The sequence below is a fragment of the Podarcis filfolensis genome (genome assembly GCF_964270895.1).
Source record: "Podarcis filfolensis genome assembly, chromosome: 4".
Taxonomy (NCBI): domain Eukaryota; kingdom Metazoa; phylum Chordata; class Lepidosauria; order Squamata; family Lacertidae; genus Podarcis; species Podarcis filfolensis.
In genome coordinates, this window is record NC_139607.1 from 84,953,492 (window position 1) to 84,970,325 (window position 16,834).

Genomic DNA, 16,834 nt, shown 5'->3' on the forward strand with positions numbered 1-16,834 from the left:
TTAGTTAGTTAGTTAGTTAGTTAGTTAGCTAGCTAGCTAGCTAGCTAGTTAGTTAGTTAGTTAGTTAGTTAGTTAGTGCCATTGAGCTCATGTCCTTCTTGTGAACATCCCACAGGCATCTAGCTGGCCACTGTGAGAACAGAATACTGGACAAGATGGGCCTTTGGCCTGTTCTTGTGCTCTGGGAGGAAGCACATTACAACAACCATTTCAGTCAGCCTCTTCTAGATTTCCAGCGTTTCGACTGACAGCGGATCCTCAGACGGAACCCCTTCGACAGAAACCTTTCTGAAAGTGCAGAATTCTAACCACACAGCCTAAGCTGTCGACAAGTCACCTGCTTTGCAGTGCTCCACCTGGAAAGCTAGACAACGCAGAAGACAATGTCGCAATGCGTCTCAGCGGCAAACAAAGAAGATTGGGCAAGCCAAAGAGGGTGGGGTTGTACAGTAGATGCTTTGGGTGGATTTAGAAGAGCCAACTTCCCTATGTCCTGTGGTTTTAGAGAGTGAAAGGAAAGATGGGATGGGGACAAAGCGAAATGACATCAGTGGAAATGTCAACAACGAGGAGGAGGGGAGGAAAGACATGCCTTTAATGTTTCCTCGTAATCATTTTGGAGTTGTGACATTTGACCATCCAGAGCCATTCACATACAAAAAGCAGGCGAATGCCATAAAGTGAGTCACCTGGATTTTTACAACAAGCCACACTGGTCAGGCATATATAAGCTTGCCCATTTGGGCTCCAAAATGTGATACAGCAAAGGCTTCTTTTGGTGCAGGCAACCTTTCAGCAACCTCCACTATGAGGCGTGTGGTGCTCCTGTGGGCTGTGATGCTGCTGCCTTGCAGCTCCACCTTTCCAGTTCAGAATCCGGCATTGAAAATCAAGGATCTGAAATTCATTGAGGTATGTAGCTATTGCAGCATTAACAGATAATGCCATAGAACGATAGAGCAAGGGCCCTGCTGCTGTTATGTGGAGTAGGGAGATGAGCAAATCTGTCAATTCAGGTTTCTCATTTTTCCAATCTTAAATCTAGTTCTCCACATTTCCACATAAGTTTGCAAATTTTCAAGTCTTCACGGAGATTCATCAGCATGTTATTGCTTATTTCTCCTAATGTATACATTAAAAATAATAATACAGTGGTACCTCGGGTTACATACGCTTCAGGTTACAGACGCTTCAGGTTACAGACTCCGCTAACCCAGAAATAGTACCTCGGGTTAAGAACTTTGCTTCAGGATGAGAACAGAAATCGTGCTCCGGCGGTGCGACGGCAGCGGGAGGCCCCATTAGCTAAAGTGGTGCTCCAAGTTAAGAGCAGTTTCAGGTTAAGAACGGACCTTTGGAATGAATTAAGTACTTAACCCGAGGTACCACTGTAATAGTATTGCATACTAGACATGAATTTGTAAAGAATTTTTTCCTAATATTATGTCTTTTTGCATAGCCTTTTTACTAATATATACATTTTTGTATTTGACTGAAGAACTGCATTGCAAATTTCAGAGAATATCAAATTGTATCTTCTCTCTCCCCCCCCCCCAATCTAATCTATAACATTTATATCCCACCTTTTTCTCCAAAGAGCTCAAAGTGGCATACATTGTTCTCCCCCTCCTCATTTACCCCCCACAACAACCCTGTGAGGTAGGTGAGGCTGAGAGGCAGCAACTAGCCCAAGGTCACCCAGTTATCTACATGGCCGAGATTTGAACCCTAGCCTCCCATATCTTAGTCCACCCTTTCTAACCACTACACCACACTGGCTCTCATAGTTGGGTTTTGGGTCGCATATTGTTTGGGAAACTGTGAATTAGGTAGGTTCACCTTTAAATGCAAAGTGAATTGAATTTCTCCTCCATCCCTAATTTTGAGGAACGTTTTCATTACTGGACTTCTTTCCATGGCTTCTGTACACAGAATGCAACGAATGGTTTCTCTCTGTTCTGTGCTTTTTTCGAAAATCACTGCAGCTGCTGTATTCTTTTTTTAAGCAATAGATGGAGGAGGGTGATTGGAATGTAGATTAGACTTAAAAATAAATGCCAGCGAGAGAACTGGCATGTTCAGAGGATAAACAATGAGCAAGCAATGAGCCAGAATGGGAAGAAGTTGAGAAAATGCTGTTTCCCTGCTTACCATAGGCATCTAGCTGGCCACTGTGAGACCAGGCTCTTCACATGTTCTTAAAGATCCAAACTAAATGGTCCCTTTTTTATTCCAGGCTTACCTGAACAGGTTTTTCCCAGCTGTGAAAAAAGTATTGAAGCATACCCTGGAAGAACAAATCAGACAAATGCAGGAATTCTTTCACTTGAAGGTAACAGGAAAGATTGACACAGAGACTGTGCAGGTAATGGATCAGCCCAGATGTGGCGTGCCAGATGTCTTGGAGTATCGTACTTTCGGAACTGAGAGATGGAATAAAAACTTACTGACTTACAGGTTAGCTGAGCTTCACCTTTCTGAAAAATGCAAAAAATAAATAAATTGGCTAAGTACTAATATCGTATTTTCCTCCACTGCTCAAAGGATTAATAACTACACCCCCGATATGACTCGAAGCAAGGTAGACGCGGCCATAGCAAAGGCATTTAAGGTGTGGAGCGATGTGACCCCCCTGCAGTTCAGGAAAACAACAGGACCTGCTGATATTGAAATTTCTTTTGCATATAATGGTAAGGCTGCCTTGGCTGATGTGTTTTGTTCATGTCTATGTCTCATACCTCTTCAGAGAACCTGATATTTATTTATTTTACAGGGGGAAATGCAATTTAAAAAATATCCCCAACCGTTAAAAACTTGCTCAAGCCTTTGAAACTGTGTGTGTGTGTGTGTGTGTGTGTGTGTATGTATTGGGGAAATACCTGAAATTTGGTATGAAGGACCTTCAGAGGAAGGTGTTTCGTAGCTAAGTAGCCGCCGTCAGCTTTGCCTTTATATACGTTCACACTATTTATCTTTCATTTAATTTCATGTCACTTTTAGTTCATATAACACCTTTCTGCATTACTATACACAAGGCACTAGATTCAGGTAGGTAGCCGTGTTGGTCTGACACAGTCAAAATATATTTTAAAAATTTAAAAAATTGTGCAGTAGCATCTTAGAGACCAACTAAGTTTGTTCTTGGTATAAGCTTTCGTGTGTATGCACACTTCTTCAGTGTATAGCACTGTGTATAGCACTGCCAAGAAGCCTCTGCAGATTGCAGTGACCATGATGGATAGGAGGCAATGCCTTGTTTATGCAGTGTTCACCTTTTAAAGCCTTTTATGGGACAAAGAATCATGCCCTAAAGGAGCATGGTGTCAGTCTCCAAACAATCTCCAAGGACAGCCCCATCCTGGGATCGTTGCAGGAATCTGTCCTCAAGATGGTTGAAGCCACTCCCCCATGATGCAATCCTACAGCGCTGGGGCGGGGGTGCATGAACAAAGAAGAGCCACATGGGCAGGGTCAATTGTATAGCCATTCACACCTGTTTGATGCCCTATAGCTACACTACCAGTGCCGGATTTACATATAAGCTAAACAAGCTATAGCTTAGGGCCCCATTCTCTTGGGGGCCCCAAAAAAAATTAAAGGGGAAAAACTGGATGTACATTTCCAAAATACAGTGGTACCTCTGGTTGCAGATGGGATCCATTCCGGAGGTCCGGTCAGATCCCGAGGTTTCTGCAACCTGAGGACCACTTCTGCGCATGCACAGTAGGGCGGTTCATTAAAAACTTGGGGGGGGATGCCTGCTCCAAAGGTCTTGTCTTACTACAATCGGGATTGTATAGCTATATCTGAAAATTTCATGCATACCTTGACCCTGCTCCACTGAATTGAAATTTCAGCCTTCCCGATATAGGAAAACGGCCAAGTAAACAGCTATTTTCATGGAGCAGGGTCAAGATATTAACCGATATGCATGAAATTTCAGATATAGCTATATAATTCCTAGATAAGACCTTTGGAGCAGGCATTTTCCCAACAAAAGTTTTTTATGAACCGCCCTAATGTGCAGACTGCTTCTGCACAAGCGGTAAAATACTTCCAGGCTTGCCGCACGCGCATCCCGAAGTTTATATAACCAGAGGGTTACGTAAATGGAGGTTTGACTGTATAAGATAAAAAACAAATAAAATAAAACCTACATACAGCAACAGTGTTTTGTGTTGTGTAGGCTCCTGTGATGTACATACTTTGTTATGTGCAAATGGCTTTAGAAAAGGTAAAGGTAAAGGTACCCCTGCCCATACGGGCCAGTCTTGCCAGACTCTAGGGTTGTGCACTCATCTCACTCTATAGGCCGGGAGCCAGCGCTGTCCGCAGGCACTTCCGGGTCACGTGGCCAGCGCGACAAGCTGCATCTGGCGAGCCAGCGCAGCACACGGAACGCCGTTTACCTTCCCGCTGGTAAGCGGTACCTATTTATCTACTTGCACTTTGACGTGCTTTCGAACTGCTAGGTTGGCAGGCGCTGGGACCGAATGACGGGAGCGCACCCCGCCGCAGGAATTCGAACTGCCAACCATGCGATCGGCAAGTCCTAGGCGCTGAGGTTTTACCCACAGCGCCACCCGCGTCCCATAGATACCTATTAGGTCCATACATTACCATATAGCATATATTCAACACAAAAAAAACCAGCGACGATTTGCTGTTGACAAAATATAAGCTGGACTTATAAAGCTTCAGCAGCTTAGTGCCTCATCAAACCTAAATCCGGCCCTGTACACTACCATTCACCTGTGCTACCTAACTAGCAGATCCTGGGGCACTCCAAAGCTTGTTGCATCTAAACTCCACCCGTGACAACTGCCCCCAAACGCTGGACCTGCCAGCCACAATTCTTCTCTGTACTGAGTTGCACCAGACTCATTCATACCAATTTCCCGACTGCAGGATGAGGTCGTATGTTACCATCTGCTGACATTCACAGTGGAAGCAGCCATGTGATTCTTTCTCCCCACACTTCTCCTCTGTCAACACTACTGGAGTGACATAGGACAAGGGCATGGGGAAGTGGCTGCCGTGATGTTGATACAGCATGACTAAGCTTTCTAAATTATCTGAGAGTGTCAACAAGCTTGTGGATAGGGATGATCCAGTAGACACCGTGTACTTGGACTTTCGAAAAGCTTTTGCCGAAACCTCCGACAAGCATAGCAGTCGTGGAATAAAAGGGCACATCCTCTTCTAAATCAGTAATTGGTGCAGGGGCAGGAAGTAGAGGCTAAGACTAAATGGACAGTGGTTGGATGTATAAAAAAAATGGATCCCAGGATCTGGACAGGACAGGTGTTTTCAAACTTGTTCATAAATGACTTAGAGGTAGGGTTAAGCTATAAGGCAGCCAGGGTTACTGATGTATCCAAATTATACAGGGTGATATTAAGAACAAAAATGGAGTACAAAGAACTGCAGGGTTATGGCAGGTGGCCATTTTGGAAAACGGCTTCTATAGATTTATGCCAATCTTCACATGATGTCTACCCTTCCCTTCCCCCCATTATATATGATCCAAGTTTAAATTGCCATCAGTAACAACTTTTCTATGGAAATCTATTAGAAAGGCAAGTCTATAGTAGGAGCTAGCTGATTTTACCCATGCTTAGTTGCTTAATGGGCATGATAAACTGTGACTATGTGGACTATTGTTCCATTTCATTTAAAAAATAATAATAATCCTGTAAATTCCAACTGGACGAGCTGTGCTTTTAACATCTATAACTCCACAAGCAAATAAGCCACACACAGCAATTCCAAAAACCAAAAGACTTTTTTGAGATTGGGTGTAGTAAGTCTAAGTTGTTGTTGCTGCTGCTGCTGCTGCTGTTGCTGTTGTTCTTTTTACTGTTTCTTAACTGCAATTTAATGTAATGGCTCTGAGCAGCATACCTAAGCATTATTAAAATACAGTATAAATAATAATAATAATACAATTACATTATAAAACTCATCATGGCAGGGCAACTGAACATAAATAGCGCAGACAGATCTTGAAGTTACAACAAACTCGGAAGTTGCCATAGTTGAATGAGTCTGAGCTAAGGAATAAGGCTGAGAATTCAGAGCCAGGAAGAGTTTGTTGGGGGAGGCTGTCCTTGCAACCTGTGTACTTCAAGACTAATGGATGAGACTGAACTGCTGGTAATACATCGTTTTCCCTTTCCAACTCAGAGCATGGTGACAACATCCCTTTCGATGGGAGGAGCGGAGTTCTGGCTCACGCTTTTGCCCCTGGGCCAGGCCTTGGTGGAGATGCCCACTTCGATGAGGCCGAACGCTGGTCAGAAACCAACAGAGGTAAATATATATATATATTCAAAATGTGTGAGCCTGGTCCCGTTGGGGCATCAATGTGTTGTGCGCAAATACGACCCCTCAAAAACAACAACTCTGCAAAGTTTTATATACAATTCATGCATAGAATTCGCTGTCACGCGCAGGTAACAGCACCTATAGGTAAATGGGCCCTTAACCATTAGGTCCAGTCATGACCGACTCTGGGGTTGCGGCATTCATCTCACTTTATTGGCAGAGAGAGCCGGTGTACAGCTTTCAGGTCATGTGGCCAGCACCACTAAGCCGCTTCTGGCGAACCAGAGCAGCGTACAGAAACGCCGTTTACCTTCCTGCCAGAGCGATACCTATTTATCTACTTGCACTTTGACGTGCTTTTGAACTGCTAGGTTGGCAGGAGCAGGGACCGAGCAACGGGAGCTCACCCCATCGCGGGGATTTGAACCGCCGACCTTCTGATCAGCAAGTCCTAGGCTCTGTGGTTTAACCCATAGCGCCACCCGCATCCCTAGAACAGCACCTAATATAGACAGCTAAAGGAGAACTGGGCAAATTCATGGAGGATCAGTCTATCAATGGCTTCTAGACATGATTCAGAAATCACTGGATAGCAGTTGGTAGGGAGCAACAGGAAAAGGGGGTTTTATTGACTACACTCCCTATCTGTATGCTTTCCAGAAGCACTTGCTAGCAACTGTAGGGAGCAGGATGAGCCCAGGGGTCATCTAGTCCCACCCCCGCAATGCAGGAATCACATCTAAAGAATCCCTGACAGCAACTTTTACACACGTGGGTCTCCTTCAGTAGCACTGTGCTTATAAAATGCTCTGTGGAATGTCACCAGCTCCCTACATGCCATACATTTAAAGTACATCCCTTCCCCATTCCCCAAAACTCCTGAGAATTGCAGTAGGTTCAGAGTGCTGGGAATTGTAGCTCTGTGAAGGGTAAACTACAGCTTCCAAGATTCTTTTGTGGGGAGGCTGCTTTAAATGTATGGTGTGTGCACAGCCTTAGTCCGGGGGAATGCTGCCTCTCCCAGCATAAGATGCCCAAGGCAGTTGCCTCACTTTGACTAATGATAGGACCGGCCCTGCTAATACGCACTGCTCATCTGAGTTGTTTTCTGTGTTTTAGAAGTCAACCTGTTCCTTGTGGCTGCACATGAATTTGGCCATTCTTTGGGGCTGGCTCATTCGAATGTCCGTGGCGCTTTGATGTATCCTACCTATTCCTATGTGAACCCAATTAACTTCCGTCTCTCAGAGGACGACAGGGACGGAATCCAGAGTTTATACGGTAAATTCACTGTCTAAAGTTCCTTCCCTATGTTAAATTAGTTATAACGAAGTCTGCAATTAGTGTGGTTTCATACAGAAATTGAAGCCTGATATATATAGATATATATATGAATTAATTATGTGACATTTTAAAAATGCAACTATTGATGAGCACAGGAACTGCTCAAGAAATGGAAGGATCGGACAGGAAGAAGTCAAAGCTCAAGTTGCGCAAAGGTATATGTGATGAAGAAATTTTATTTGGTTGTTATAAAGGAAAAAAGAAAGAAATTAATAAATATTATATTTAAAAAGAAAGAAATGGAAGGATCACAAACACACGTGTTGAATGTATGCTAAAAGCAGCTATTTCAGGAACAGGCTTTGCTTAGGAAGTTCATGACTTGTTCTTACTCACTCTAGCAGTAAAATGAATTAAGAACCTGGGACGGGGAAAAAACCAATCTCCCCGAGTTCAGAAATACTCAAACGAAATCTACGTTTTGTGAAATGATACCTGGAGGGCTCAAAATTCATTTATAGCCAGTTTTTCCAGCTGAACACACTGGTGATTAGGCTTGGATTTTATTTCATTCAAATGTGGGTCTGTGCAGCAATCGGAGGTGCTACCAAAATGATAAAGGAACAATAACATCGACATAACAATCGATATCCATGCAAATTGCACATGTGAACAGCAGCACAGGAACCCTTCCTGCAAATTTCAAATTACATAAAACGCATAGCAGTTCATTTGACTAATGGCTTGGTGGAACAAAAACCTTCCAGGAGAAATGGACTTGGAACCTAGTAAAGAAGACCAAACACTGGTCAGTAACGGATTGTATGGTGGGGCAGCTGTGCTCGCCTGACCTCCCGACGGGTTAGTCACTGCTGCTTACCAGGAAGGAGGGAGCTGGGCAAGGCGGTAGGCAGGTCAGCGCAGCGCAAACACACCAGCAATGCTCTTGCACTGCACCAAACTTTCTGCAACCTTTCCCTTTCTTTCCCAATAAGCCGTAGCAACTCAGCTGTTGGGAGGTCAGGTCAGTGACACCACCCCAATATGCTGTCCACTGTGTTTATATCGCCCATTCCCAGTTAGCAATCTCACAGGTCTGTCCTGGACTAACTGAAATTTCTGGACGGCTTTTAAAGGCAGCCTGCACCCTATACAGGCTTCTTGGAGGAGAAGGACAGGATATAAATTCTATTGTTATTGTTTGTTTGTTTGTCTGTTTGTTTGTTTGTCCAAAGTTGCTCTAAGAAAGTCCTGCTGCAAGAGGGCTAGGACTGGGGGAGAAATGCTCTTGCAAAAGAAGTAAGGGTCTGCAATCTTATACCCACTCAGCTGAGAGCAAGCCCCACTGAACTCACTGAGATTTCCTTTTGTTTTTTTTTTTTTAAATAATATTTATTGAAGTTTCCAAAATACAGAAAGAGAAGAAAAGAAATTATGAAGATACATTCAGAACCTTATTTTCAAACATCCACTTTCTGGGACTCCCCCCTTCCCCCACCCCTACCGTATTCCCCTTTCATATTGTTGTTTCCACAAGTTCTGTTTCTGATTTAAAGCACAATTTATATACCCCATTGTTCAAATTTAAATTTATACAAACCTTATGCAACACCCTTGATAAAAAAAAGCAAAAGATCTCTCCCCATAGCCCGCCCCCTTTTCTTTCCACAATGTCCCCCTTTTTTCCCATTAAAGTAAAAGCACACAGAATAAAAGTATAAAAAAAATAAGAAATATATTAGAAAAAAGAAAACCAATCTCAGAAACCTCATCAGGAGGGCTTTAAACTGACTAATGTGGGGGAGGGAGACAGTGCTCCTGAAGGTAGGAGTCTATCAATTGATGAAGATGATCATCCAAATGTCATAGACCGAATGGAGCAAACAGCACGCAGACCTAGTGGTGGGAGGAAAAAATCCTTAAATAAGAGACACGGGGGAATGATTAATGGACTTCAATGTCTGTACACTAATGCGCAAAGTATGGGAAATAAACAAGATGAGCTTGAGCTCTTGGTACAGCAAACTAAATATGACATAATAGGAATCACTGAAACCTGGTGGGATAAGTCCCACGATTGGAATGTAATAATGGAGGGATACAATCTATTTCAGAGAAACAGACCAGACAAGAAAGGAGGAGGAGTGGCGTTATATGTCAGGGATGTGTATACCTGTGAAGAGATCCAAGATTTAGAACCTCAAAGCCAAAGTGAGAGCATTTGGGTCAAAATTAAGGGAGAGAAGAATAACAGTGACCTCATTGTGGGAGTTTACTATAGATCCCCAAGCCAAACGGAGGACATAGATGATGCCTTCCTGGAACAGATGGCCAAGCATGCAAAAGGAAGGGAGATAGTAGTAATGGGGGACTTCAATTACCCGGATATTTGTTGGATGTCAAACTCAGCCAAGAGCATAAGGTCAAACAGATTCCTCACTGGCCTTGCAGACAACTTCATTGTCCAGAAAGTGGGAGAAGCAACAAGAGGAACAGCCATTTTAGATCTGGTCCTAACCAATGTTGATGACCTGGTTAGTGGGGTAGAAGTGGAAGGATCATTAGGCGCGAGTGATCATGCTCTTCTGAAGTTTACTATACAGCGGAAAGGAGCAGCCAAGCATACTAGGACTCAATTTCTCGACTTTAAGAAAGCCGACTTCATAAAACTTAGGGAAGTGCTTGGTGAGATACCATGGACAGTAATACTAAAAGGAAAGGGAGTTCATGATGGCTGGGAGTTTGTTAAGAGGGAGATAGTAAAAGCACAACTTCAGGCAATACCAATGAGACGGAAACATGGAAGGTGCCTAAAGAAGCCAGGGTGGCTATCTAAAGAACTTTTAACTGAGTTAAGATTAAAAAAGGATGTGTACAAAAAATGGAAAAGGGGGGAAACCACCAAAGAGGAATTCAAACAAATAGCCAGCACGTGTAGACACAAAGTCAGAAAAGCTAAAGCACAGAATGAACTCAGGCTTGCTAGAGAGGTTAAAAGCAACAAAAAAGGCTTTTATGGGTATGTTCGTAGCAAAAGGAAGAACAAAGAAACAGTGGGGTCACTCAGAGGAGAAGATGGTGAAATGCAAACAGGGGACACAGAAAGGGCTGAACTCCTCAATGCCTTCTTTGCCTCAGTCTTCTCCGATAAAGAAAACAATGCCCGACCTGAAGAATTTGGAGCAAATGATTCAGCAGAGGAAACACAGCCCAGAATAACTAAGGAGATAGTACAAGAATACTTGGCTAGTCTAGATGTATTCAAGTCTCCAGGGCCAGATGAACTGCATCCAAGAGTATTAAAAGAACTGGCAGATGTGATTTCAGAACCACTGGCAGTCATCTTTGAGAATTCCTGGAGAACAGGCGAAGTCCCGGCAGACTGGAGGAGGGCAAATGTTGTCCCTATTTTCAAAAAGGGGAAAAGAGAGGACCCAAATAATTACCGCCCAGTCAGTCTGACATCAATACCAGGGAAGATTCTGGAGCAGATCATTAAGCAAACAGTCTGTGAGCACCTAGAAAGGAATGCTGTGATCACCAATAGTCAGCATGGATTTCTGAAAAATAAGTCATGTCAGACTAACCTGATCTCGTTTTTTGACAGAATTACAAGCCTGGTAGATGAAGGGAACGCAGTGGATGTAGCCTACCTTGATTTCAGCAAGGCATTTGACAAGGTGCCCCATGATATTCTTGTAAAGAAGCTGGTAGAATGCGGTCTTGACTATGCTACCACTCAGTGGATTTGTAACTGGCTGACTGACCGAACCCAAAGGGTGCTCATCAATGGTTCCTCTTCATCCTGGAGAAGAGTGACTAGTGGGGTGCCACAGGGTTCTGTCTTGGGCCCGGTCTTATTCAACATCTTTATCAACGACTTGGATGATGGACTCAAGGGCATCCTGATCAAATTTGCAGATGACACCAAACTGGGAGGGGTGGCTAACACCCCAGAGGACAGGATCACACTTCAAAACGACCTTAACAGATTAGAGAACTGGGCCAAAACAAACAAGATGAATTTTAACAGGGAGAAATGTAAAGTATTGCACTTGGGCAAAAAAAATGAGAGGCACAAATACAAGATGGGTGACACCTGGCTTGAGAGCACTACATGTGAAAAGGATCTAGGAGTCTTGGTTGACCACAAACTTGACATGAGCCAACAGTGTGACGCGGCAGCTAAAAAAGCCAATGCAATTCTGGGCTGCATCAATAGGAGTATAGCATCTAGATCAAGGGAAGTAATAGTGCCACTGTATTCTGCTCTGGTCAGACCTCACCTGGAGTACTGTGTCCAGTTCTGGGCACCACAGTTCAAGAAGGACATTGACAAACTGGAACATGTCCAGAGGAGGGCAACCAAAATGGTCAAAGGCCTGGAAACGATGCCTTATGAGGAACGGCTAAGGGAGCTGGGCATGTTTAGCCTGGAGAAGAGGAGGTTAAGGGGTGATATGATAGCCATGTTCAAATATATAAAAGGATGTCACATAGAGGAGGGAGAAAGGTTGTTTTCTGCTGCTCCAGAGAAGCGGACACGGAGCAATGGATCCAAACTACAAGAAAGAAGATTCCACCTAAACATTAGGAAGAACTTCCTGACAGTAAGAGCTGTTCGACAGTGGAATTTGCTGCCAAGGAGTGTGGTGGAGTCTCCTTCTTTGGAGGTCTTTAAGCAGAGGCTTGACAACCATATGTCAGGAATGCTCTGATGGTGTTTCCTGCTTGGCAGGGGGTTGGACTCGATGGCCCTTGTGGTCTCTTCCAACTCTATGATTCTATGATTCTATGATTCTAATTCAGAAAATAGTTGCAAGCCTTTGGATTCTAATTCTCCCTCCCCTTCCCCGGTTTAATTTCCCTTATCCTCCAATCTATGTTTCCAGCCTGGAAGTCTTAAGTCCATCAATCCCATTTTTCCCCCAACTCCTTGCAGAATTATTTCCCATTTTTAGGATTACTTTTTAAAAATTAATTCCTAAATCTTTAAAAATGTCAAATTATAAAATTCCCCCCATTGTTCTTTCAAGGTTATAGTCCAGCTTCCTCTTGTTCCGCTGCTAAAACTTTCTTATTCAGAAGTTTAGTAACTCTACATGGGTTGTTGTTATTCAGGAACAAAAACTTGCGTTCAGTCCCTTCCTTCTTCAGTAAAGTATTCTGTTGTCTCCTTTTAGTCTAAACACCCTGTAGACGAGATTCAGTTTCAGTTTTGCAGCTTTCCCAGGAGATAACCAGTTCTGTGAAATTCCGAAGTGTTGTATTTTTCCCGGCTTACGCCCATCTTTGTAATGTCCCGAAGCTCCTCTAGGGGGGTTGTTGTAACTTTGTTTCCAAAAATCCGATTGTTCTCCGTATTTTCGCCATTTTGTATTCAAGTCTTAACAAATTATATCAAGTTGTAACAAATTTGACCAGCAAGGTCCTTGTAATAAAATCCTCTTTAAAATTCCGACTTTGACAGCTACTTTGACAGCTGTCAAAATCACCGGCTCTTTTCACCAGGCTCACTCCTCAATCGCCCCGGTTCCCAGGGAGGGGGGTGCATTTTCCTTCTCCTTCAATTCTTCCTCCAGCACAATTCTTGTACTTTCCCATCATGGAATTCTTGATTTTAGCAAAGATACCGTTCTTTTTGGGCCTTGGCTTCCCAATCCTTGTTTTAAAATGTCTACAATAGGGAGGGGGACTGACTTCCTTTTTAGATCCCCCCCCGCTCGTCTCAAATCCAAAAAATTTTTCTTCTTTTAAACCCGATTTCCAATTTACTCACGGGTTGTTGTTAAAAGTCCAAATTCTCAATGGAAGAAGTCAGCGCTCTCCGCCGGATGGCATGCGGCTTCGCTCGGCAGGGGTGGCAGAGGACTCAAAGCACCACGCTTCTCCCCGGCACCCGATCCGTAGCCTTTAAAAAGGCTCCTTCACGAGTCGGGAGGGCGCTAGCGGTGCTAGCCGAGTCTCCAAGTCCACGGCCCCCGTGGCCGTGGTTTCTAAGGGTCCCCGCATCGCCGGTGCGGTAAAACCCAGCCCCTGCCGAGCCGGCTCCCTCCGGAGCTCGGAGGGAGTCCGCCATTCGGCGATGGCGCCAACCCGGAAGTCGAGATTTCCTTTTGAACACTGAGTAAGATTACATCAATCGTCTTACATTTGAGATTACCTTTTTTTATTCTATAATCTTTATTGAAAAATACCGTAAAAAGCGCAAAATTGCAAGTGCACAGCGTAAGATAAGACACAGAAAAGAAGAAACAAGAAATAGTACCCATGTAGAAAACATAACAGGGGGGAAAAGATATTGTGTATTTTTATGAATACCCTATTAGGTAAAAGTCTGGTTAACTACAATACCAATTTCCTCCCTTTTTTGTAATGTACACAATGTATGCATTTGAGAGTATCTTGTCCATTGTGATCTATATGGATTTTTAAAAATACCTCTTTCTAAATTTCTATTTAATTTCGTTTATATTGCTTCCACACAGGGAAAAGAAAATGAATCCCCTGACAACAAGTTCCAGAAGAAACAAAATGTCCATATTTTGCTCTTACGTTTCTTTTTTTAAATTGTTATTTTAATGAAGCAAAACTGCAGAATGGGGAAGTGTGAAATCTTTTTTTTTTAATCACTTAAGCTTTGTAAGTTAAGTATGTAAATTGCTTACAGCAGACAGAATATATATGCAAATTTGCAGACCTTTTTCTACCCTAATTTGAAGGATAAGTTCTAAGGGAATTGGTTCCTGCCTCTGATTACCCTAAAAGGCCAATGACTTCTGCTAGACTTAATCCAACCGATTAACTAAATTGTACTCAGAGTAGACTTGTTGACATGAATGTGCCTAAGTTACTCACGCCCGACAATTTCAGTAGGTCTGCGTTGAGTAGACAACTATAGAGAACTTCATATTTACAGTGTCTTGTGATTCTGGCATCGACATCCTTGCTCTTTTAATAAATTAAGGAAATTGGTGGAAATGATGCAAATGTGAATGTTATATGATCCTTTCAACAAATTTAATCTCTAGTAACTCTAAAAAGAGAATGCGCAAGTGAAATTTTGCTGTTATGTTTCAAAGGAGTGGCTAAGGAACTGTCGGTTAATGTATTACACTTTTGGGATCGGAAAAAAAAAGCTTCAAATAAAGCAGTTTAATTTATAAAAAATGTCTGTAAGCATTTTTAAGGGTTAGTTTGTTATCTGGCACAGGAGCTGGATGTTTGGGGAACAGGAAACTGCCTTATACTGAGGTAGACCATTAGTCTACCTAGGTCAGTATTGTCTACACTGAATGCCAGCAGCTCTCCAGGATTTCAGCCTGACCCAAAAATGCTAGGAATTGAACCTGAGATCTTCTGCATGCAAAACAGGTGCACTGCCACTGAACTACAGTCCTTCCTTCATACATAGGTAAAGGTAAAGGGACCCCTGACCATTAGATCCAGTCGTGACCGACTCTGGGGTTGCGGCGCTCATCTCGCTTTATTGGCCGATGGAGCCAGCGTACAGCTTCCGGGTCATGTGGCCAGCAGGACTAAGCCGCTTCTGGTGAACCAGAGCAGCCCACGAAAATGCCGTTAACCTTCCCGCTGGAGCAGTACCTATTTATCTATTTGTACTGGCGTGCTTTCAAACTGTTAGGTTGGCAGGAGCAGGGACCGAGCAATGGGATCCCCCCATCACGGGGATTCGAACCTCCGACCTTCTGATCGGCAAGTCCTAGGCTCTGTGGTTTAACCCACAGCGCTACCCGCGTCCCTTTCCTTCATACATACACACAGTCCAAACTAGGACATGCCTACTGCCAGGAGCGAGCCAGCAATAAATCACACTGTGTAAGTCAAGTTAACTCTTTATTAGAAGACACAAAGACAGCTCAGGATTGCCAGGCCTAAAGAGCACAGCAACTCTTCTCGGTGGGTCTTGCCGCATAAGGCTGTTGTAGAGACTGAAGGTCCCCGACTTCCCACAGCTAAGTGGCCTCCTCTCCCTCCCATGCAATCTGAGACTATGCCAGTGCAACTGTCTTTGGTCTTCTCGCTTCATGCCTCTCCTGGCCCTGGGAGAAAGGGGGAAGAGGAGCTTGTCGCAGCAGGAGGGGAAGGTTCCCTGGCTTCTTCACCAGCCTGGCTCATCTCTGCCTCGTGGTCTCCCTCCTCAGCTGCTTCCACTTCAGGCTCCCCTTGCTCACTAAGCTGTGTTACCTCTTTAGCTCCTGAGACCTCCTCCTCCCAGCCTGCTCCCTCTAACCACTCACAGTTGTCCCACCACCAATCCCAGGCTCTGAGCCTTCTTCCCTGAGGGATCCTTTGCATACAGCTGGTCCCTGCAGCAGAAGGTATTAGAATGCTGAACAAAACGGAGGAGGAGGAGGAGGAGGCATTTGGATTTGATATCCCGCTTTATCACTACCCTAAGGAGTCTCAAAGAGGCTAACATTCTCCTTTCCCTTCCTCCTCTCACAACAAACACTCTGTGAGGTGAGTGGGGCTGAGAGACTTCAAGGAAGTGTGACTGGCCCAAGGTCACCCAGCAGCTGCATGTGGAGGAGCGGGGAAGCGAACCCGGTTCACCAGACTACGAGACTACCACTCTTAACCACTACACCACACTGGCTCTCAATGAGTGCATTCAATTCTGTAATAAACTATAGTTCCCAAGATTTTTCTGGGTAAGTCATGACTTTGGGAGTTTGTTTTGTTTTTATGATACAATGCACATATATACACATGCATGTATTGCTATATATATACTTGCAGACCTTCAGATGACAAGCAACTAACAGGTCTGAATAACAACAGCAGCAGCATCAACAGAAAATGCCCAGCAAATTTCCCCATTGTTCCCACATCCTGCCTCGTACATCCCCAGCTTCCACTACAAATGTCTCAGTCATCTGGAAGGACTGGTGTGATGCCTTCCAGTACTGACAAACAGAAAATACCAGGAAATTAGTAGATCCACATAGAGCTTTAGGATTTAAGCATTTGGCAGCAGGTCTCTCCCTCTATTTGTCAAGCTGCTGCACTGTACTGCTTTGTGCAGGATGGGAAACTGTTACATAAGGCGTACTATCTTATAGGACAATGCATGTCTGTGCATCGTGGGATTTCACAGGCCAGTACTGTGATGCAATGGAGGAGTTCAGATAACCGCAGGCTAGATGGCCCTGCTTCTCTTTATGTCTGCTTTCTGTCTTACCGGGAACCAGGAACAATA

The 16,834-nt window shown here is 43.9% G+C and overlaps 1 protein-coding gene across 1 annotated transcript; it reads left to right on the plus strand.

The window, feature by feature from the left end:
• The first annotated feature begins 660 nt into the window (after positions 1-660).
• Positions 661-14,781, plus strand: LOC310760920 (macrophage metalloelastase-like). Its single transcript, XM_083610164.1, has 6 exons — positions 661-912; positions 2,237-2,457; positions 2,545-2,690; positions 6,187-6,312; positions 7,447-7,608; positions 14,100-14,781. Exons 1-6 carry the CDS (start codon positions 808-810, stop codon positions 14,111-14,113), a joined length of 774 nt encoding a protein of 257 aa, XP_083466290.1. The 5' UTR covers positions 661-807; the 3' UTR covers positions 14,114-14,781.
• Positions 14,782-16,834: the final 2,053 nt, after the last annotated feature.

Bases quoted from the DNA above. Each gene is read 5' to 3' on its own strand.
- LOC310760920 (XM_083610164.1), top strand. From the start codon at position 808: ATGAGGCGTGTGGTGCTCCTGTGGGCTGTGATGCTGCTGCCTTGCAGC. The intron at 913-2,236 runs GTATGTAGCTAT...TTTTTATTCCAG, and splicing joins AGGATCTGAAATTCATTGAG to GCTTACCTGAACAGGTTTTT. The intron at 2,691-6,186 runs GTAAGGCTGCCT...TTTCCAACTCAG, and splicing joins AATTTCTTTTGCATATAATG to AGCATGGTGACAACATCCCT.